At 40.5% G+C, this 25,367-nt stretch overlaps 1 protein-coding gene across 1 annotated transcript in view; it reads left to right on the top strand.

The window, feature by feature from the left end:
* Positions 1-25,367, top strand: part of LOC109477363 — a 51,227-nt gene that overhangs the window by 8,957 nt on the left and 16,903 nt on the right. Inside the window, exons 2-3 of the mRNA XM_019778578.1 lie at positions 16,094-16,180; positions 16,351-16,459. Of these exons, the coding sequence (XP_019634137.1) occupies positions 16,112-16,180; positions 16,351-16,459 (178 nt within the window). The 5' untranslated portion in view covers positions 16,094-16,111. The remainder of the gene's footprint in view (positions 1-16,093; positions 16,181-16,350; positions 16,460-25,367) is intronic.

The raw sequence follows: 25,367 nt of genomic DNA, 5'->3' as shown, positions 1-25,367 counted from the left end.
AATGCTGGTTTATATCCTACCCCTTCAGTAAGTCTCGCATGCAGCAAGCCAAGTCCAAGGGCGACAACTAGGCTTTTGAGTGATGTCCTTAGATATTCTATATCGTTTATAGCTGGGGCTTGTTACTTCAAAGACATATGGATTACAGGGAACTTTGTAACTGATGTATTGGAAAGTCAAGTACATGTAACTTTAAAAAAAAACTTTTATAACGATAAAATCGTGTATGTGAATGTTAACATGGATTGAGATTTCTATGTTGTATCTGTATTTGTATAGCCGGTATAAACGCCCTTCGGCGTAACACACTAGCTACATTACACCGAACGACTTCTTACAACTAACCCTCAAACATCTAACACTTAACATTGCTTAAAGCTATCTAATGATAATGTCAATACTGTACTTGGTGACAGCGAGTTCCACTCTGCAGTAGTTCTAGGAAAGAATGAATTTTTGAACACCTCAATCCTTGGTTGATAACTCTGGTACATGAATTAGAAGTTATAGTAGTAGTAGATTGGTTTATTTTACTTAGAAGCTCAAACATACACAATACGCTCTGACAACAGACTCACAGGCAACCTTACTGGATGCCTGAATTGCTCTGTGGTCACACAAAATATCATTAAATATGCTATTCTGTATCTGTATCTGTACAGCCGGTATAACCGCCTTTCGGCGTAACACACCAGCTATTAAAAGGTATTATTGCTAAAACATTATTGCACATTATTACACATTGCTAAAATTTATATTAATTATAAATATTCCTCTGCTTTAGACACTACGCAGTTCTGGAGTTGTAAATGGTTTGACTGTCAATATGTATATTTCAAAACGTCACATTACGCAATAGTAACAGTTCGGTAAGAAAGTGTTGTACATGAAACAACATTGGCAACAAATTACATGTATCTTTGGCATAAAACACCAGATAGAAGCTCGCGTCTACAGTTAAATACAGGCTTATCCAGTATATCCTTATCGCATGCAGGGAGATCCCACCTAGCGGATAATTTATGGTCCATGATCACCCTTATCTCATGAAAATCTGCAGATGTATTTTACCGTCCTCATGCGCCCCTTAGAAATTGCCCTAGGTCGTTCTCTGAGCAAGCGCGAAAATCAGCAGAATGAAAGGGGTTTTCAAAAGGTCAAATTTTATTGTTAGGAATTTAGTAGCCGCTAAAAAGATATAGTTGACAGAAGTAGTGAATAGTTTATCAAGCAGCTCTTGTAAATTTGAGAGCCGATATGTTTATGAATCACTTTACATAATAAATAAAAGTGTGTGTTACAATTCCTATTTTCCCGCCAATTGATACCAGTACAGGGCGGTGCAGGTATCAAGTTTCACATTTTCCCGCCACTGAAGTACAGCGTCGGTATCGAGTTTCACAGTTTCCCGTCAATGAAGTACAGCGTCGGTGTCGAGTTTCACATCTTCCCGCCAAAATCCAGCCGAACACCAGTAGTATGACTGGGTACACATTCTGACCACCGTGCTGTATGTTTTGCCCACTTTCTTACAAGCGTCCATTATATTGTTAGAAGAAGGCTTGAACGAGAGACCCCACCCTGCCTCAATGATGCAATATGTCAACTCGAAGCTTTTACATACTGCGTTCTTTTTTTTTAAATACATGTTTGTGTCACTGGATTGCAAGGTATTGCTGAATTCCTCATTTATCCCAATTGTTGAAATGATGATGATGACTGGTTTATCATTTTTCACATAAACATATAGAGGTTAAAAGTCTATGGCAGCCTAAATGGCTGAATTGTCGACTTCTTATCATGTAAAAGCTTGAAGAATAGAATATTCTAAATTCAGACTTACACTACACATACATATGAAATACAATATCAACAGTACCATAAAACTATTCAGCCAGTATAACATCCAATGATAATGATTATCAAGAAATTATTAGGCGTAATATAGATTTTTGTAAACACGGTATTAAATGAAAAGAACAGAGAGGGCACATGGTTAAGAGCTACCACACCCAGAGTTGCCATCTACGTTCATTAATTATTCACTCAACATCCAAATCACACAGTGGGAGGTAAGAACATCTGTGGTATCGGCCTCTCAAAATGAATTAATCATAAACTCTGGGGACTCTATGATAAAGGGGGTACAATCAGCACGTGACAATGATCAGGGGCAGCCACCGACTGTGTCAAACATGTTGGACTCTTCTTGGCAATTTTCCAGGTTGGTTGGAATCTAATCTTTGGGAAAATACGTTCTTAAATGCCTGCTAGTTGTTAGAATATTTTGTTGTTGTCCGTTAAGAAGATGTTAAATAGATAAAAGACTTTCATCGTGTATTTATGAATGACTTAGAAGAGTAAGATTGGTTGAAATCTAATCTTTGGTAAAATACGTCCTAAAATGCCTGCTAGTTGTTAGAACATATTTTGTATTCCGTTTAGAAAATGTTGTTAGAATATTTTTGTTGTCCAACATTTTTTTTTAGAAAATGTTATATACTATTCGACAAAAAATTTAAAGACCTTCATCGCGCATGTATGCTCAAAGGTCAAGGTTTTGGTCTGACTATTGCATGACTTAAGCGACTAGTTATTCTGGTAAAGTATGATATTAACTGTTCTTGGCTGTAAGTTAGCAGTAGATTAACTCTAAACTACACTTGACAGACCAAATTAGTGTATGTCCTTATCCCTGGTAAAGTATAACACATGTTTATTGTCGTAAAAATTAGAACAGTCACATGTACAATAATCACAACCATTTATTTTACGAGCTCGTAAAAATAAATGGTTCTGATCAAAGAACTTTGCTATTCATTCGTTTACCAACCTGATGAATCTTTTTACGGAGTCACATGTACACGTTTAAAAACAAAATTATTTGGCATCATTGACATTTCACAGTCAAGGCTGTCTGACCTGAAAAGACACAGATAGCTTACAATCACTTGTCCCGGCTTTATGCCACTCACATGCCATCAATAACCGACAGAGTGATATACTGGGGTTATCAGATGACGACTCTGTGCCTTTTGGCTTATCGTTGCCTGGAGGCCGTGCTTAGGCTAGATGGAGAACTGTAGCGTGTGCACGCGACAGGGGCTTTGCGTATCGCTGGAAAGTTTTACGATTAGATGTAATCGTCTCAGCGGGTCTTTTGCCAGTGATATCTCAAAGAGTAACTGGCCACGGTCCATGTGTGTGTGTGGCCGCAAACCTTGGTATTCACACTGTTTATTATAACAAATATTGAAGTGAATATTACCTTGTTTTCTGTGGCCATATCATTACATATACATAGATAGATAGATATCATATAGATGGATGGATGGATGGATGGATGGATGGATGGATGGATGGATGGATGGATGGATGGATGGATGGATGGATAGATAGATAGATAGATTCAAAGAGAGGTACAGATGTGCACAACAAATAACCTAATAATGTATTCGTAATTCCTGTATTTGTTGAGTATTTACTTTTAGTATAATATAATGCTGTCACATGACTCTCAAGCGCAATTTCTCTTCTTAGCCTAATGCCGGAGCCCGTTCCATCAGCGAGGATTTCCCTTCTTTACGAGCCCCGAAGGTTCCTTCATTGAAAGCTTCGCTTCTTTTTATCCAGGCAAGTTGGATGCTGCACACAGGCCTCGAAATTAATTTTTTTTTTCCTATTGCCCCATTACTGTCCCAAAACTAAATTTCAATTGTCCCGAAGTGAGGATGAACTGCCTCAACCTGTTTTTTGGGAAGAATTGTATGACTTCAACTTGAAGTCAACTTTATTTTACCTATGTTCACTCCCAGGCGCACTATAGTTGCAGAGAAGACCGGAAATTCGGGGGACTTTTCCGGATCCAACGTGTGCCTGATAAAGAACAGAAAGGCTGACATTCTGATGTTGATTATTTTTTCAGTGTCCCCAAAATGTCCCAAAGTGTCTTTTTAGTTGTCCCAGCCTAAATTTTAGTGGTCAGTGGCCATTGGACCACCTTTGGTTTCGAGCCCTGTACAAATCCTCAACTCAGTAAGTCAACCCCCAGGATGTTTCTTAGCGAGAGATACTTTCTTAACGTTTTACAACTTCCGTATGTCTGCTCGGAGTCTTAAAGTCGTCCCAGGGGAAGATGTAAGCAATATAGAAGCTGTAAATTATACTGGCCTCCAGGTACGTTCAAATCATCGACTTCAGCTAGAAGTATATAGGCAATATGAAATGGAACTAGGGACTTAAAACGCTGAAGGTTTATCGTTTGTACAAAGAAGGAAATCTCGAAGGCCATATGGCGAGAAGGCAAATGAAAGTCATCTAGCATCACTTGTCTGTAGAGTAATGAATATTAAAGTACGTATGCACTTTGCTAATCCAGGAAATGTGCAATAATGCCACGTAATGGCATTGTATTCTCACTGGAAATAAACTCGCGAGTTGGAATAACACGTCGGAAGATAGTTATGAGTACTGCCGGTAGTTGACAGTTTACTCTAGGATTTGGTATAACTTAAACCTCGGCAATTAGGAGTCAAATTTGGGTTTTCCGCATTGCAAAAACACGCTGCTGCTAGTCTACATGTAAGCCTACGACTAGCTCTCAATCAAGATTAGTATTCTAAATAAAGCATACGTTATTATTTTACTGGTGCAATGTAGCTGCTGAATTCCTCCAGGGCTTTTTGGCACATCACAATTCCGACTTCTGTGTTAAAATACAGAAACATTATGAGTACTGCTAGTAGTTGGCAGTTTACTCTAGGATTAGGTATAAGTTAAACTTTGCTCCAGCCGTAACAAATGGCAGCGTTATTTGATAGTGTGAAGGCCGTTTTACTGTGGGAAATGGACATCCATCCCTCTCGATCTTTACATTATAGAAAATCATAAGCTAAAGCATGCATGTGGGCAGCTTTTCTTAGCAGCACCTTACATCTAGAATGTCACCAATATTGTAGAAGCCTGTGAATTATTCCCACAAAGTTCTTTACGACTATCTTAAAATTTTGATCACTGCTTACACGTAGGTAAAAAAAGGTTAAAGGTAAAAAGTCATAGTCACTTTTTTTCACAATAAACAACACACGAGAAAAAAACACCCAGTTTTGTCCTGTGGATCTTTAGAGATATTTTATCTCTATAAATGTGCGAAAACGTTTTTCATCACCTATGGCTTCAGTTACGAGAGGGAAGATGAATGTAAAGTTTATTACGTACTATGTCAACTCTAATTTTCAAGACAGTTTTTTCAACCTAATTTAACTTGTGTAAATTCACTCTAATGAATAAAAGTTCAATGGCCTCACAAACTATTATCAGCAATACACAATAAAAAAAGGTTTATGTAGCTTAGAATAAAGAATTGATTTTTAGTTTACAGTCTCATGGTCGATAACACAGGTATTAAACAACAAAAGAAACCAAATTATCTGGTATTACGATGGCGCCTCCCGTTGGATAGCAGTGTGGGCAAATTCATAGCCAAATCTCATTTATCATACGAGTCAGTTTCTTAGTAAAACGTTAAACTTTATTCCAACACACAATTTACAGAGATCAAATTTTCAGCGACCACTGTCGTATTCATCGCTGAAAATTTGATCCCTATTAATTGTGTGTTGGAATAAAATTTAACGTTTTACTATGATTACTACCAACACTGATGAACTTTCATGAGAGTCAGTTTCTAGCCAGTTGAATTCGGATTTCAATTTATTCATTTTGACAAAGTCGTGAAAAGCTAGAAGGGATTGAATGAATTGTGCTTTAATTTTTACAAACGGTAGATTAAAAATCAAGACAAGTGAACAAAACACACTATGTACAATCAACATTCACACAAAAACAGGACAGCCGTTGGTTATCACAATCAACCATTGTCATAGTAAAGTCTTACGGCACAATGTAAAAAAGACTGTTCAAACGTTGAGTCCTAGCTTTTGGTAAGGTGAACATGTTGCTGTTGCAATTATGAATTTGTTTTTACATGGTCCATAGTTTGATTCATCGTGTCTGATAACTAGCAGTGATGGCATGGTCCATATTTACTCAAATTATCTCATTACACAAAACAAAGTTAGTAAAACCTGAAGGTATTATGAGGGTTCTTTACAATGAAGCTTTTATCACTTTTAGACCATCTAACGTCACATCACCCCGCTGGCGTGAAACAAACAGGATGAGTACAGAATTACTGTCTGAAGGGGTAGTAATTTATCATCTGATGGTGTTCCTAGAACCGACTGCCACGGGTGCTTAGAAATGGTTATGACATCCAAGCGCTACGATTTAATAAAAAAACTATGTAAATTTGTTCATACATGTTTCAAAAAGAGAGAAGACATCCTGTAGTTAGATCCTGTAGATAGAAACGTAGCACAGAAATGTAACAATTGCTTCTTCTATTAGTGTACCCATGTTATCTAACTTAATGCATTTGGCCCGCGTAGGGCGTGAATATGCAATAAAGTTCATTGTCATTAAAAATGTGGACACCAGGCATGTCAGATCATCTTGCAGTTAAAAATAATCCATGCCTGATATGGAAGGCTTGGCTTGTTTCATCATGTCGTTGAATGATGCCAGAGGCTTGACATCAGGCTTGACCATAGAAAGGCGCTGCTGCCATCAAGGGCTGTTTGTCGATCTTTATGAATGGACTCTGTTCTACGCACGCAAGGCCCAGCTTAGACTGATACTCTTGTTCAACTGATACTCTTGTTCATGTCTGAAAGGAGTTGTCATGCTACTGACGAAGGCAATGTAGGTCCTTCTCACTATGTCATGAAGTGGCAGCAAATTATGTCTCTATATATCCATTTATATATAGCCAGTTTCATAATTATCTATCTCTATATGTATATATAGTAGTCCACTGTATTCTGCTGCTGCAGTAGCCTGGCATCCTGCAGCATCAATCAGTCTTTCTTTAGCTCTCTCCACTTCGTCCTGTATATATAGCACTCTATATAGCCAGTTGTATATCCCTCCACACACACACACACACACACACACACATACACACACACACACACACACACACACACACACACACACACATACACACACACACACACACACACACACATATATATATATATTTATATGGATAGATAGATATATAAGTTAATACAAGCATTGAAATTTTGTTTAGCTTTCAAAACTAGTGCGTACAACCGGTTACCTCGTTACTCCATCTGATTACAGCAGCCAGATTGCCTGAGGCGGTGCATTAATGCTCACAGATACTGTCTTTACTGTCAACAATTAAGCCGGCTACTAAGAAGCTTGTGACATTAAAAATATACATACTCGTATCGCGTCCCGTGACTTTCTTAACTCATAATAAGGGGCTAGCCTAAGTGTTTTTAACTATTCGTCTTGTATGTTTGTGAAAACTTATTACAGATGATTTTAACTCTTTCTCTCTGAGATAGAGAGAGATAGATAGGTAGATATGTGCATGCTATTTACAAAATTTCAAGATTGTATATGCATAGAAATCTTGTTTAGCTTTCAAGTACAACCTTTTACCTCGTTACCCCATCTGATTACAGCAAGCAGATTGCCTGAGGCGGTGCATTAATGCTCACAGATACTGTCTTTACAGTCAACAATTAAGCCGGCTACTAAGAAGCTTGTGATAGTCCCCCGGGACGCAGTTTTGACGCGCATAATCCCTGATATACCCGGAAGGCATACATTCATCACGAAGGAAATAGAGAGCAATGTGGGACATTGCCACGTACGCAGCATGGTTTTAATGTACCCTTTAATGTAGTGGAAATTTTGATACAGCGGAATGGAACCTTCTCTCGCAGTTAGTTGTAGGATGTCCGGCTATTAAAATAACGCGTTAAAAACTCTTCAACACACCGTATCAAAATTTCCACTCGCCCCGGAGCCTGCACAGGAGGCTAGTTTCAACGCCCAATAAAATGCAACAAACATGGTAACAGCATAGATAAAGTGCAGGGTGCCGATGGTGATGATGACTAAGATATTTATGATTTGGATGTTAATAAACGACAAACCTAAGTGAAGAATGACTTTGATCTAGAAAACATCACAAGTAACGACCAGAGATCATGCCGGAAAAACTCTGTGCATGGGTTTGACTTGCAAGTCTAATTAATAAAGAATAGTTTAGGATATTTATTCTTGAGTATGATGCCGAAGGTAATGGTGAGTAAGAGATTTATGATTTTGATGTTAAGAGCTGACAAATCTAAGTGAAGAATGACTTTGATCTTCAAAACAACGCCTGCATTTCAAGTTGACAAGTAACGACTAGAGATCTTACCCTCAAACCCTGTGCATAGGTTTATTTCATACTATTTTATTTTATGAAAGTTAGGGTATCTACATGTATTCTTGGCTACAAGTATTCTTGGCTACAATTCAAACTAATCTATGGAATATTCTTCTGCTATCTTTCTCGTTCCACCCACTGAGAAAAAAAAACTTGGCAGCTCAGGTTGTTGACGAGCATCTATAATTTCCCCGCCCACCCTTCCCTGTAGCTTATTATTTCCTTATCAACAGTTTCCCGATAAAGCCCTCAAATGTATCTTACATTAAATCAATAAAGACACTCTGCTAAACGTGCTACAAACCTCGAGGATTACACTGTCTTACGGCATTACCAAAGTGCTATTGAAGTGCTTAATGGTAATCCTGCTGCTATTAGTAGGCGTTGAAGGATCTTTTGAGTTATTGCATCGAGTGTTTGAAATCGTTGAGAGGAATATCTACCACATACTGAGTTCATTGTTGAAGGATCCAGAAGTGTTTTGTACAATCTTATCTTTTGATGACAAGAGTTATCACATTTTGAACTGTGCATTAGCGGATTAAATTTTCGTATGGAAATGTATAACTGTGAAGGTAAGTAGCAAAAAAGACTACAAGGGTGATGTACGTGTAGTTTGCAATGGATTCTAGCCTTTCGTCTGAAATCGTATATGTTCACAAATATCTGGGCTTGAAGTCTAATCGGTTCCTTGCTTTTGGAAACGCACTTGTTTACCAATGAACCAAGTGTATTTATCTATGTGAACAAACACACACACACACACAGCTGCTCCGAAATATTTACTTAGTTTCTTCATCTATGTTTTCAGAGAAGCTTGGAAAATAGCGTAAAAGGCTAATTATCATTAGTTAAAGTATATCATGGTATGGAATACAGTACTTTAAACTGACAGAAATTACTCATTAAACGTACAAACCTCATATTTTACTGCAGCTAACTGGCAAAAATTCAAGAATCTAACAATACCCAATATGACTATTAAATAGTTGATACCTCGAGGACTGTATAAGGACGATTCTATCTAAGATGGTCCAATAATCTTCCCCGCAAAGGGCAGTTTTCTCATTGACTTGGACCACTGTGGCCTGGACCGTCCTGCGCTGTTCGTCAGAGATCATAGATATGAGAACTGTCTCTGCGCAACTCCCCAAAGCAAGGGCAGTCTCCTACCACAAATGTCACTCTGATGAAACACATTTATATTCATAGAAGTCATTTTGTGTGGTTCAAGTCTGGCATCCGGGCAGACAGCTTGGCAACGTCATTTAAAACTTAGGAAGGGCAATGCTAAAAAATATGTTTCTTTGTTTCAAAAGTACGGCAACTTTGTAACTACTTTTTCCTGTGTGTCTGCTACATGTATATGCTGTGCATCTCTGAAATCCCTCTACACGCTCTTAATTTAAAATCTTTAAATACAAATTAAGACTCTCTTTATCTTTATCTCCTGCTTCTAAGCCTCAGTTATTCTGTTATCTCCGTGTTCTTCGCTTCCAGGTGTTGAGAGTTACTGAACCTGTTGAAGTGATGATCTCTAAAGAAATTATTCTGATACCTTCACATCTGTTCATCTCTGAATCACTCTACATGCTCGTTGATTATAGACTTTATCTGTAATTCCTGCTTCTACGCCTCAACTATTCTGTTATCTCCGTGTTCTTCGCTTCCAGGTGTTGTCTGGAGTTACTGAACCTGTTGAAGTGATGATCTCATAAGAAATCATTCTGACACTTTTACAATGGTCTTTTGTGTTCTAAGTGTGGCCCCTTTTAGACGTCATGCCGGTAGCGAAACAATAGTCTTTTGTGTTAAAAATACGACACACACACACACATGACTGTACCAAAAATGGGTCTGTGACGCACCTGTTCTTATCAACACACAAAGGACAATTTCTTGTACTAATATCTTCTCGACAAATATGTCACGGACGTTTTAAACTAATTTGCGGGGTAACAATGGTCCATTGTGTTAAGAATACGACACACACACACACACACACATGACCAAAATACCAAAAATGGCTCTCTGACGCAACACACAAAGACTAATGTCTTGGACTAACATGTACTCGGCAAATATGTTCCGGACGTTTTAAACTAATTTGCGGGATAACAATGGCCCTTTGTGTTAAGAATACGACACACACACACACATGACCAAAATACCAAAAATGGCACTGTGACGCAACACACAAAGACTAATGTCTTGGACTAACATCTACTCGTCAAATATGTTCCGGACGTTTTAAACTAATTTGCGGGATAATGTGTGTACGCTCTGGTCCCTCTGTTCCCCGTCTTTACGTCACACTGTTGGCATCCACACGTCATGTTCGCAACAAGAAGGATGCGGTCTCCCGTCTGATGCCATGCAGCATTACTCAATCCGTTAGGAACGTCTCTCGGGACCAGACGTTCTTCCGGGATAGTTTCTGATAAACCCGGCGGATGACAGACCCTTCCGCTCGCTGCATCTCCGCTTGTCGACTCTATTTACCAGATACGTTTCCCCTGTATTAGCGTGTCTCCACCAGCTGAAGGTTAGGCTATGCTGATTTTATTATATAGATAACATCCGCGCGCGCATGAATGTTCGGCCTTTAAAAAAGTTTTCGACCATACTGTGTCTTATAGTAAAACAATTACGAAAGGAGGAAAATATACCATAACTTGCAAAAAAATGTTCAAAACCCATACCATGAAGAAATGTTGAATGACTATTTACTACATAAAACTGAGTCCACCGAGGCATCAACCAGGTCCTCAGACTTTGCTTTCATTAGGTTTTTCTACTTAACCATATTTTCAAAAAATCCGAGAACTAACAAATTAAATTGGTGTGGCCTTAGCGTGTCTCCAGCAACTGAAGGTTAGGGCATCTCCTAGTCGATCGGGTCGGACAGCCATGCGGGTGACGACCGTGAACCAGCGGCGAAATGTCACCCGAAAGGTGGGGAAGGTTCAAAGTTCCATCAGACTGCCCGGTCGGGCCCCGGTTTGGAAATGTGACCTCAGCATAAGCCATGGTCCCCTGTAGTAATTGTCTGACACTGTTGCCAAGAAGCGTGCTTGATGCCGGCTTTGGTAAGAAACCTATAGGATTGTATGCACCAACCAGGTCCTCCGACTTGAGGGGAAGGTTCAAAGTTCCATCACACTGCCCGGTCGGGCCCCCGGTTTGGAAATGTGACCTCAGCATAAGCCATGGTTTGCTGTGGTAATTGTCTGACACTTGCCAAGAAGCGTGCTTGATGCCGGCTTTGGTACGGAAATTATAGGATTGAATGCACCAACCAGGTCCTCCGTCTTTGCTTTAAAAAATCCGAGAACCAACAGATAAAATTGGTGTGGCCTTAGCGTGTCTCCAGACGCTGAAGGTTAGGCCATCTCCTAGTCGATCGGGTCGGACAGCCATGCGGGTGACGACCGTGAACCAGCGGCGAAATGTCACCCAAAGGTAGCTGAGGGATTGCGTGAGAAAAATGAATTATCCTACTTTTTAGGAATAGTCTGGGAGATTTATGGTCTATTTTTACACACTGATTGTGGCGGAAATGTGCACAGTGTTAAGAAGGATGAGACTTGGTCCTGGAATACTTCCTACTGCAGTCCTGGCGTGTCGTTACTAAGACTGTAGACTTTGAAGACGAGAATCAGTAAAAGAGTTATCAACCAAGAATTGAAGTGTTCAAAAACTCGTATTCACCAAGAACTACCGTATAGTGGAACTCGTTGCCACCAAGCACAGTTGGGACATCATCACTAGAAAGCTTTAAACAACTGCTGCAATTAAACGTGTAAAGAGTGAGTGTAACAAGTCGTTTGGTGTGGCATAGCTAGTTGCTGCCGCGCCGCGTGCCTGCGAAGCTGGTGTGTTACGCAGAATGGCAGTTATACCGGCTATACCAATACAGATACAGATGTACCACTTAGTTGCAATACAAGGCCAATGGGACATTTTTTCTGTACGAAATGTACACAGTTGTGTAACAATGACACATTCCCGACAACTTTTGGGGAAGTCATTTACTAGTATTCTTTTTTATGTGCAGTATTTTGTACACATCTTGAAAATGGAATCAAACTGCCTGACCCTAAAGCGACCCCATCCCTTGCCCAGGCTATAGCCCCGTTCTTGCTCAGGGTAATGACAACTCGGCCAGCACTGGCCCTTTGATTAGCTATTTCCTGCCGAGTGTCCGGAGAGCCGTTGGTCATTTGGCTTTATCGTGCACCTAGTTCCCCTGGACTCTCTTTCGAACACGCCAAGAATTGATTAAATGATATAACTCTACAAGATAGCCCCATATATCTACTCCAGGCGATTTTTCTGCCACGTGAGCTTCAAAAGTCATCTTACATGTGCATGCCCGATGCTTATATGGATATGTATCATTCGTAGGTGTTCCCAAGGAGCTTATTGGTGTTCCTGATAATTTATTTTATGTTGACGGCAGCGAAAGTTCATGGTCTGAGAAAAATGGACATGTTCACGGAACTATATGTTCACGGTGGCAACAGGTGCAGGAAAAGGAAAGTCCAGGAATTATTTGTTAACTGTAATGATAAGTTAGTTCATGGTACTAAAGTGACAGTTAAAGCAGTGAACATAGCAGTACATTGAAAAAATCAGGAATTACAGTATGCGATTCACTGGACTCTAAAATGCATATATCAAAGCAGTAAATACAGCTTCTCTGCATCCACACACACTTTGCCACAAGCAAATAAGTTTCAGTTGGTAATGGAAGTTTAAAAAGCTCTTCGGTAAAACAGCCAGAAATGATTTATTCCTTATACTTGCACCCCTCAGACTAACAAAAAGTAGAAAAGATAGTTTCCTTAAGTCATAAAGCATCTGTTTGTCTCTGCTCTATTTTTGGTTTTAGCCTGCACTCCATCTATCCCCTGGGAAATCCAAGAAAGTTCCAGAAATCGATATGAACAATTTTTGTTTGGCTCCTTGACAGATCAAGCGTTGTTTCTCGCAAGAAGCTATCAAAATGACCGGCGGCCACCAGACGACGTGGCGCTTTCCTGAGCAGACCATAGTCGTGTGACGCCGGTTAGAAACCCTTTCCCATGCTGTATGTACTCTCCTGCCGTTAAACTGAATGGCTTCCGCCGGAATATGTAGGATAATCAAGCGGGATGAAGGGAGTTAGAGTGTGCCTATCCCATGCTCAAGAAATTGATCTCGCCAGGTCCTTAGCCCTCGAGTGAGGAGTAGAGAATGTGTGAGTAGATCCGAATCAATGGACGAAATAGGTTCTGATACACTCATATATCCTGCCCGTATATTTCCGTATTCTTAATTTTCTGTGTCTAGATTCCGTCGCATTCACTCGTATATACTCGTATTCGATATACACGTATACTATTATTTGATACACTCATATCTGTAAAGAATGCGGAAAAGATACGGGGCGGGATATGAGTGTATCCGAACATATTTCGTCCAGTGCAAACGTCATGCAAATTTAATGAGGCTTCATCATGCGGAAGCCGTTCGCACACCACGTACTCCTACAGGTCCGGGAAGTGATCATGTCATGATGACGTCGTTACCGGAAATACTACGTCATCTCTCCGCGAGCCTACTTACCTGTTGGCCACCTGATCACGTCATCACTCGTTTCGCGCGCGCTGCCGCACTCCGCGCCGTGCTTGGAGAGGTGAGGTCTCTAGCTGAGGCCGACCACCTGGATGATTTGATTGCCTGCGATAATTCTTTTTGTGACGGAAACCGCAGAATAAGGTACGGGTTTCGCTGTGGATGTGCGTTGCCGTAGTGTGTATTTTTTATCCGTTTCGCGGATTCAGAAATGACTTCACTGCTGTTGCGTAGAACATGGAAAATTCTAGGCGCTATACGGATTCTTTTTCGTATCTTTCTTAAAGAAGACGGTGTATTTTCTTGACAAGGCTTGTGGATGATTTGAGTGCCTACGATAATTCTTTTGTGACGGAAACCGCAAGAATAAGGTACGGGTTTACGTCGGTGAAGGTTAGACACCCAGGTAATACGCTACGCCGAAAAGCAGTTACTCAAGCAACTGGATATAGATTTTGGAAACGTCAGACGTTTTCAGCTAGTATCCACTAGCTTTCGTGAATCATGAAACGTCTGATCGTTTCCAAAATCATATCCAGTTGCTTAAGTAACTGTTTTTTTGGCGTAAGATAATGTACGGGTTTCACTGTGGATGTGCGTCGCCGTAGTGTGTATTTTTCATCTGTTTCGCGGATTCAGAAATTAGTTCACTGCTTTTGCGTAGAACATGGTGGAAAATTTGAGTATGCGGATTCTTTTTGTGAAGAAAACCGCAAAATAAGGTACGAGTTTCACTGTGGCTGTATGTAATGCGTATTCTTCGTCTCTTTCGCGGATTCTCGTACAGAGAAATTAGTTCACTGCTGTTGCGTAGAACATGGTGGAAAATTTGAGCCGCTATGCGGATTCTTGTTCTTGCCTTTCTTAAAGAAGATGGTGTATTTCTTGAGAAGGCTTTCGCTTGGGTTGCGCTTGTTTAGCTAGCTTAAGCTGTAAGCACTGTTACATACCGCTTACAATTGGTCATCTATTCGATGTTACAGTGTGACTTCTTTTTCATCTTTCTCAAAGCAGTTGACGTGGTTTTGATGTAAGGGGCAATTATTGGACTCTCCCCAAATCTGTGTCCGTCAGGTGTGGTTCACACGGGTATGCTAAGTGTTGCCCAGCGTCATTTTCTTCTCCCTTACAAGCTGTAGCATAGGCTCGGTCTAATGAAAATGGAACACAGTGGGTTGCCAAGAACGGGTTGATGAGATATCACAAAGGCTGCATTTTCTGTCGCTAAAGGCACCCCGCGGGAGTTGATTGTATCAAACAGTTGTGTGACATCTTTCTTCTTTAATTAGGACGACATACCTAGATTGACGTCGCTCATGTCACTCGCGTTTCTGTTGTACATTAGCTGGGATACCGAAGCTCAAAAATGGGTCGTCTGTAAAGAACTGCTGCGTAATGACTTTTGCGACTGTCTCAAGGCAGTGTGCCAGGTTCCATGTACGGAAGGCGCAGCGGGCTACGGGGAACTCACTCTCAGTAAGCTTGTGTTTTTTTTATCAGATTCTGCATTGGTTGATTGTACAGAATCGTTGTTTGACGACGTTCTGCTAGTTTTCAATTGTTGCCGAGTACCTTTATGTACTATGTGCCGGCTGTACCACTGTTTGACTTTGTGTCTTCCTGGGTCGGTTGTACAGATCCGTTGTTTGATGCTGACTCTGGTGACGTGTCTTTTTCAAGGTGCTGAAGAGTGCCTACATGGGTCTGTTGTACACACAGCGTTTGCCTTTGTGTCTGCCTGGATCGGTTCTCGGTTGTACAGAACCGTTGTTCGACTTTGTTTGACACTGTTTCTGATGTTGTGTATTTCTGTACAGGTGCTGAAGAGTCTCTGTATGGGTCGGCTGTACAGAACCGCTGTGGTGACGGTACTTCTGACTAGGTCGGTAGTAAAGAACCGTAGTTCCTGACGTTGTATTTGGTGTTTTTGTACAGGTGCTGAAGAGTTTCTGCAAAGGTCGGTTGTACAGAACCGTTGTCTGTATAGGTTGGTTGTTTCCTGACGTTGTATCTGGTGTTTTTTGTACAGGTGCTGAAGAGTTTCTGCATGGGTCGGCTGTACAGAACCGCTGTGGTGACGGTGCTTCTGCTGTCTGTTGTACAGAATCGTTGTCTGTCTGGGTCGGTTGTTTACTGACGTTGTATCTGGTGTTTTTTGTACAGGTGCTGAAGAGTCTCTGCATGGGTCGGTTGTACAGAACCGCTGTGGTGACGGTGCTTCTGCTGTCGGTGCTGTCCCCGACGTGCCAGGTGTTCGGCGTGAAGCTGTACAAAACCGTTGTATCAGTCTGGGTCGGTTGTTCATGATATTCTATCTTCTGTTGTAACTGCAGGTGCTGAAGAGTTTCTGCATGGGTCGGCTGTACAGAACCGCTGTGGTGACGGTGCTTCTGCTGTCGGTGCTGTCCCCGACGTGCCAGGTGTTCGGCGTGAAGCTGTGCGGGAGGGCGTTCCTGCGGGCCACGTTCCTGGTCTGCGGGATGCACAAACGCTCCGGACACGACGCCACCAGACAACAAGACTTCTCAGGTAAAATATAACGATGGATACGTCTAGTACATAAATATCTACTACAGAGTTAAGTAGCAGAAAGCCCGAAGATGTTGAACCTGTTTCAAACAATTTTAGCATAAGTTTTAATTCTACTAAATTTATAAATTAAAAACAGGGCAGAAAGCAGGTCGACTTCTCAGGTAAAACACAACAGTAGTTCAGTCTATACTCAATATCTATGGTAATATTAGGTAGCACAAACGCTCAGGTAAAATCATTTCATTCGATCGGTCTAAATATATATCTACGGTAAGATTAAGTGGCAAAAACTAATAATCACTTCCTGCGGGCCACGTTCCTGGTCTGTGGGATGCACGCTCCGGACACGACGCCACCAGACAACAAGACTTCTCAGGCAAAACATTACAGTGCACTGGCGAGGTCTTTCCTGCATTGAGTCGTCCCTACTTGTTACTAACACACTAAATTCACTAGTCGTGTGTTTTAAACCCACAGGATCAGATCCTTAGTGCACTTACCTTTATTTCTCTTTGTCTTATTTCTACCGGTCACTTGTTTTGTAACTAGCACACGCGCAGCTGCCAATGATCCAATTGCTATTCGATTAAGCAGTATGTATGATGATGATTCGTCTATATACAATATCTACGGTAGCGAGGTTGAACCTGCTTCAACTACATAAGAAGATTTTGGAAATAATTTAAATTCATGCTAAACATGACAGCAAGCACGCTGCACTCTCGGGTAAGGTTTGCAGAATGTACAGTTGTTGGCTTTAGCTTCATTAGATTGATACATACCTACATATATATATGTCAATGAAGAAGAAAATCATAACGAAACCAAATGAAACATTGATTTCTTAAACAGCTTTTCTGTTAGTCTACCCAAAGAGCTATCGTAAGATTGAGCCCGAAGATGCCAGACATACTGGGGCAAAGACCTCCAGTAGACGGTTTTGAAAAAGACAGTTTTGAACTTTGCTGCCATCAGATATCAGACAAGCAAACGTCTCTGTTCGACAGCCAGACTCTCGCGCTGCGATTGAAGCGTAGAAATTGGGATCAAAGATGTCAGACACACTTACTTCCATTGATCCTCGATTGTATATTTCATATTTCAACTTTCATGTCTTTGGGATGCTACTGAAGTCTGTGCCTTCAGACAGCCCGTCTTCACTGATGTAGCCAGAGAAAATACAAGCTCCAAGATAAGAATGTAGTTTATTATTACATCTTTCACAAAGGCCATACCAATTTAATTTGTTGCTTCTCGGAATTGGCATCTTCATTTTTTTTCTGATTTGCAAAAAAAAAGGAATCTGGTTCAGAATTAACTCAAATATGATCATATTTGAGCTCAAAATTTTCCCCCAACATTGGAGGAAAGTCCTTTTCTTCCTAATTGCTTGTTACACTTTTTCCATATATCAATGTGCAGTGATTTCATTAAAAGTTCAAAATTTATGGTTAAAATATTGACCCAGCTTTTTGTGTTGACTTCATGGCTCCTATCGTAAAATTTGGGGCTATAGTAGGATGCCTACACATGTTTTAATTTTTTTTTTTTTGTCCCTGTCGCTAAATATTTTTTTCTGAAAAATCCGAGAACCAACAAATTAAAATAATGTGGCCTAACAGTGTAATAAAATCGTCTGATTGATAAAAAGTTCGCTACTTTCCTTCCCATAGATAGAAATTGAGCCTGGGTAAAGTTGACGTCTGCATGTCAGGATATCTGCTGGGATTTTATGTGGGGCAAAAGCCGGAAAGAGAGGCAGCAGACAGACTCGTGTCTCCAGCAAGTCTGCTGATAACTGTCAACGTTTCTAACTTTTGATCATCCTGCAAAGATGTTCACGGAGAGTGGCAGTCTGCGTTGGGTTTTGGCCGGTCGGTGACCTTTATATGATATAATATGAATCGTTATTGCATGTTCTTGCCCAGATGGGCTAAATGCACAAGAGGATGTCCAGTATGTATAACATGAGTATTTCATACTGGTACGCTATATTCTAATGCAAAAGTGCTAGGAATCTATACATTACAATAATACTATAAACTACCTATCATCTACTGTTAGTTGCCCTTTCTTCTCTCTTTTTGAAACATTTGGAAACATAATTACATAATTTGTCTACTGTACATTCGTTCTTATATGACATCAAGTGTTTAAACATGCCCTGCTTTGAATAAAGCAAAGCAAAGCAAAGCAAAGCTTTTCTTGACGTTTGCATTAAAGGCATCCAGTGCAGGGTTTGGAAACCCGATTTTTCAAAGCCAATATTCTAGTCATTCATCTAGCTACATAGTGAGTTGAAACCACACTGCCCCAATGTATATTGACCCTCATGGAGCAAAAATACACAAAATTCTGACGGAAATGGTTACTGGAAGGTCCCTTGGCTGATTTGTAGAGTACTACCCAGAAAATAAAGGACTAACCTTGGAGCTTGTTTCTGCAATTTTAAAAGCCCAAAGTATGAAATGCTGACTCAAATGTGCTAATGTGAAGCAGTATGTGTCAATATCACAACATTGTCTTATTCAGAATTTTGACAATTTTGCTGCCCTGAAATCACATTGGATACTAAGGAGTTGATTTTATTGCTTCCGTCAGAAAAAAACATAGTTACAGAAGATTGATTGTGAAAAGTATGGATAGAGGGTTTCAGAAAGATTTAAAACGCCATAACTGTACACAGAAGTAAAGTGCTCGCCAACAAGCTTTCGGCCAGTCCTCTGACCCTTTTCAAGTTGAAATGATACGAAGCCTAAGGATAGAAGATGTTGCGAGAGAAACTTCTCAGAGGAGGCTCCAGGGATGTATATTCCATCTTAAGTTGTTCATTCCTTTAAGGGGAGAAAGTGAAGACAGGAAGGAGACATTTTATCCTTCCCCAGCGTAAAGTCTGCATTGCCTAGATATTCTATAAATCACATTAATCATATATATCGGTAGCTTATTCTCAATTTTCTATTTCTGTATATTTGGGTAGATTTTCAACTCTCTCTTCTGAAATAAATGAGTATCTGGATTCCAGTGGTGAACAACTTTTTAAAGCCATTTAAGCATTAACACGAGAGGACGTCTTTCTATTCATTACTCCTTCAATACATGTCGTCTATTTTTCCCCCGTCTTGTTGCTTGAATTATAATCATGGACAATTTTCAGATTTTCCTGTCTTTGCACGCTGGGATCGGCAAATGCATGGTATTATTCACTCTTAGGGTTCTTCTACTAAATATATAATAGGTAATGCATCCCCATGTAATTTAATCACAGGATCACTCATCTAACGGCGTACTCTTTGTCACTCTATATGGTGTAGCAGATCGATTAGAATGGTTGAAATGTTTTGTTACAGCTCGAAACCTTAGCTGGCATGTGATATTCCTTTTTGCTTATATTTTCCTGTCCTATGATATAGACACGCGTAATCTGCGATATTCGTCTTGACACATGCAATAGCGTCTGCCGCTTCATCCATCCATTCTTCAACTTCGCAGCTTCAGGTATTACTGTGGTGCTGTGATCCGTTTTGACACGTGGTATAAATGAACTTGTAAATCGCTGCAAAAGGCAATATTATTCCATAGAAGTTACTACAGTTAAGACTGAATGCCAGTCTAATGTTTATATCTCTCAAGCTTTAAAGATACATTCTAGAAAGCTATCATCTCCCTCTTTTTGTACCCAGCCATCTCGGCAAAAAGCAATTCTATACCATAGAAGTTTCTACAGTTAAGACTGAACACCAGTCTAATGCTTTTATCTCTCAAGCTTTAAAGATACAATCCAGAAAGCTATCTCCTTCTTTTTACCCAGCCATTTCATGTTAGTTCTACAAGCGGTATAATGTACTTGTAAATCGCGACAAGCAATTCTATACCATAGATACTACATATAGTTACTACAGTTAAGACTGAATGGCAGCCTAACGTTCTAACTATCTCTCAAGCTTTAAAGATACATTCCAGAGCGCTATCATTTCCCTCTTTTTGTACCCATCCATTTCATGTTAGTTCTACGCTAGGTATAATAAACATGTAAGTCGCGACAAAAAGCAATTCTATACCATTGATACTACATATAGTTACTAAAGTTAAGACTGAATGGCAGTCTAACGTTCTATCTCTCAAGCTTTAAAGATACACTCCAAAAAGCTATCTCCTTCTTTGTACCCAGCCATTTCTTGTCGGTTCTACGCGCCTCATTCAGCACTTAATGTGATACGAAACGTCCACAGAGACTGCCTGTTCCGTACGACGTACACAAACCCGCCTTTTGATGAACCTAATAGCGGCAGCCATTAAACATGTACGCACGTTTTACCACTCAATTTGCTGGCAATGCCAGAGGGTCCCGTAAAGAACGTCAGCTGAAAAAATACTCCGCGCGGATTTTACGACGGTTGTAAAACACAGACGTGGCCGTAAAAGTTTCTCACCGTGGACGGGCTTGACGCCGTGTCGAAACATCGTCCTTTGATCTTCTGGTATCACCCGGGTATCGGCAGGGTTGTAAAACGTATGCCGTTGAACGTTACGTGTTATTAAGCTAATGTCACGGTGTCTCCCAGGCGCAGTATTAGTGAGAACGGCGGAGTGAGGAACGCGTTCGTGACACAGAGGTCAGGTCTTGATGTTCTGACCTCATAGACCGGGCAGCTCAGCCCATCTGTCCGAGATGGAAGAGCGGAGCAACAAGCATTGATCTTGAACTTGGAGGAAACTCGAAATGACTTCATACGTGGAGAGAACTCCATCTTCATTACATGTCTTCCATATATAGTTCCTAACTATAAAGTATACAATACATACACCGGAATAATTATGCCAGCCCATACAGTTAGAGTAAGCCCTGTATGTTCAAATATTCATCTTAACACCAATTTGTATCTATCGGAGATGGATCTTAGTTGAATCTTAGATGGATGATAGTTCTTAACTATCAAGGATGCAGGATGTTCTGACTGTATGCCAACCCATACAGTTAGAATAAGCTTTGTATGTTCAAATATCCATCTTAACACCAGTTTGCATCTCATTGTTTTTCCTGCCTCGGTTTCCACATGATTACGCTGATGGCAAGCTTAGCAGAATAAAACAAAAAAGTCTTAAAAATGGGAACATGTAAAAAATTTCTAAACAAATGCACCAATGCAACTGAAGAATGCCGTTGAATCCTGGATACCTTTTTTTTAAACTCAAGTAACATGCTTGCAAACATTAACCTGAGGTCATCCTGTCCCTCCCGTTTCCTTGACCCTTCTTCTTCTCTGGTCACCACTGCTTTACCCTTCCCCTCCAAAACTCCGCGCATGCCCTTCCACTGGGGGTCAGGGCTTCCAGGTCTTTCTTAATGCAGGGTTCGGGCAGGAGGGGGCAGACAAGGAGATGCCTCATAGCCTGCTCCTGCCCACAGTCACATGCAGTTTGTCCGTCTGGGATGAGACCCCACGTCTTCATAAGTGTCCTGCATCTTCCTGTGCCTGTTCTTAGGCGGTTGAGACATGCCCAGGTTGGCCATGTCTCCTCCGCTCCTGGAGGGAGGGATTCCTTCGGGGTGAAGGTTAGCTTGTGTGGGGCTTCTTGGAGATGGTGGGACCACATGGCCATCCTTCGTGACTCTGCACTACCGCTACGTGACCATGAGTGATACATCACTAGACTTACGGAAGGACATACCATAAGGACGTGTGGCCGGAAGAAGCAGTAATTGAGTTTCAAGACAAACTCATGTTCTCTACGCTAGCAGTGGGGGCCTGGGGAATATAGCACAATTACTTTTAGCATGGGACGGGTAATAGAAGGTAGAGAGGCGGTGGCCTAATGACAATTCCATCAACTCTGGCTTGAAGAGTGGGAAAAACCTGCTTCACATCCAAAACACGAGTCCGTACATTTTCAGGCCTTGAAATTAACTTTTCTTTCTATTGTCCCAGCACTGTACCAAAAATTAATTTCAATTTGTCCCAAAAATAATTTTCAATTTCTCCCAAAATAAATTTCAATTTGTTCCAAAAATAAATTTCAATTTGTGTTGTTCACATCCAAAATATGACTCCGTAGGTACATTTTCAGGCCTCGAAATTAGCTTTCCTTCCTAGTATTGTCCCAGCACTGCCCCAAAAAATAAATTTCAACTGTCCCAAAGTGAGGAAGAACTGTCCGAGCCTGTTTTTTAAGTATTGTATGACTTCAGCTTGAAGTCAATTTTGCTCCCAGGCGCACTATAATTGCAAAGAAATTTGGTAGACTTTTCCGGATACAAAAGCCGGGACGTGTGCCTGATAAACAAAAGATACTCTGATGAAAAATAGTTGATTATTTTTCTTTTGTCCCAAAAATGTCCCAAAGTGTCTTTTTAGTTGTCCCAGCCCAAATTGATATATTCTAGTGGTCGGTGGCCATTGGACCACCTGTAATGTCGAGTCCTGCATGACTCCGTAGATACATTTTACGACTGAGAATGTGGCAAGACGTATAGTACCTTTCTATTCAACGTATGAAATCCACATTCACCAACTAATCCATTGAGATATTTTTGAAGCAATGTCATAAATGAATGAGCTTGTACCTCGCGTTATAATGGTTTCTTTGTACGTCATTCTCCACAGGGTTTGGTTTACATGGAGAACATAAAACTACTCTTCAGGTACTTTTGGCTTTTTGCCAGTAGCTTCACGCCTATGGACAAAGTGTTTCAAAACGTTAATTCACGTATCTACACACACATCTCAGTCTGTAGTGCTGTGCTTATTCTTTGCATATTACGGTGAACGCTTTGAAGGCATCTAGTGCAATTTTTAGGGCTTGAAAACCCGATTATTTAAAGCCAATATTCTAGTCTGTTTTCTACATACTGAGTTCAAACCATACTATCCTATTTTATATTGACCCTCATGGGGCAAAAAAAAACTCCCAACATTCTGACGAAAAATGGTTACTGGAAGGGCCTTGGGCAGATTTTTAGAGTACCTCCCAGAAAATAAAGGGCCCTTCTTGGGGTTTATTTCTGCAGTTTTAAAGCCCAAAGTATGAAATACTAGTACTGACTCAAATGTGCTATGTGGTGCAGTGCGTGTCAATATCATGCAGATTGCCTTATTTAGAAATGTACCAGTTTTGCTGCCCTGAAACCGCATTGGATGCATTTAACAACCACGACGAATTCAATGTGACTGTATTTTGTTATCAATCCGTTTCGCTCCAAGAAGAGTCACTACTATAGCTAGAAGTAGTGTAGGACACAGGCACATCTGATAACCCTGAGTAGTGAGGCCACACCAATTCATTTTGTTGATTCTCGGATATTTTAGTTCAAAAGATAGCAAGCGGATATCATAACATGAGAGGGCTAGGAAGAAAACTTGAATATGAAGGTATGTATACATAAACCTGAGTCCACTGAGGCATCAACCAGGTCCTCAGACTTTGCTTTCATTAGGTTTTTCCAGTTAACCATATTTTTAAAAAAAATTGAGAACCAACAAATCAAATTGGTGTGGCCTGAACAGGTTTGATACCGAATTAGGTACATATTTATCCTAAGGCCAATGTCTTCTGTACCTGTGCCGAAGTAAAGATGGTATCTCAGCAGCTGCCTGATGTAGCTATAGGGTAGATTCTAGCCACTCTGTACGTCCTTTCTAAAGATTTGTGTGGGGCTTTTTCCGTGTCTCCTGTAATGGAGGGGAGGATAAAAGTGTGAATTTGATGTGGTGACAGAAAGAAAAACGAATCAGATGTACTTAGAAATAGAGAGATAGTTAATTATGAAGTGGCACCCAGGGAAAAATTGGCAGAGAGTGATGCTTTACTTTATCAAGTATAGAAAAACATTTTGCAGTACACACACAGGAACTTGTCTAGATCTGTAACATTTTGAACCTTCCAATGTATGACTTTTTTTACTTTACTCAAAACGATTGGCATGGTCTACAGTTGGATATCTTGCGTTATAGACGTATTTGTACATTCAATCAGATCTCTACTACTGTTTGGTTTCTTTTAATAGAAAGGGTTGAAAAGAGAGAGAAAGTCCAGAGTTGAAAATAGAATGCTTACCATATATGACTTTTTTTACTTTGCACAAAACGACTGACGTAGCCTACAGTCGGTCATATATGTATTTGTACATCCGATCATCAGATCTATACTACTGTATACAATCTTTGGTTTCTTTTAATAGAAAAGGTTGAAAAGAGAGACCCTTTGTGGTATGACATATGGCGGTTGCACTTCAACATAAATGGGAGCACACACTTCTCATGGGAGGCTGAATAAATCTGATAACTTCTGCCGACCTGCTTCGTGAACCATCTACAGAAAGCATCGCCGGCAATAACAAGAGCTCCCGCGGGATTTCGCAGTTTGATGAACAGATGCAGGAGATTCCATTTGGATGGAAACTAGACTGTGTTAGCTGAGCGGGTTTGCCTCTGACTCAGTCAGTAGGCTTCACTCATTACGCTGCACGAAAAGTTTAATCTACCAAAGGTAGTAAAGTCATGTAATGTATATTTTGTACACAGTATGTGGCTTTACAATCCGTAGTAAATAAAAGTCAAGTCCGGTAATTTCATTTACAACCGTTGTTGTCTGGAATACTGTAGGTTACTTAGTGCCATTAACAAGTTTTGAACGATTTTTGTCAAGATGTTTCATTGTCAAATTGTAAAAAGGAACATATTATATTTGACCCTAAATGGACACAGAGACGCTAGTGGAAAGACATGTCTCTACAACCTTAGCCTTGGAAACTAGGCTATGTTAGCTGAGCGGTTTTGCCTCTGACTCAAGAGTCAGTAGACTTCACTCATAAGCCAGGGTTTCCCGGTGGTGAGGCCTGATTACTTAACATATTTCATTCATACATTTCCTGTGGTAATTGCCTGACATCGTTACCAAGAAGCGT

This window comes from Branchiostoma belcheri, unplaced genomic scaffold (assembly GCF_001625305.1).
Source record: "Branchiostoma belcheri isolate BF01 breed outbred unplaced genomic scaffold, Haploidv18h27 scaffold105, whole genome shotgun sequence".
Lineage (NCBI taxonomy): Eukaryota > Metazoa > Chordata > Leptocardii > Amphioxiformes > Branchiostomatidae > Branchiostoma > Branchiostoma belcheri.
This window is presented reverse-complemented; position numbering and strand designations above follow the sequence as displayed.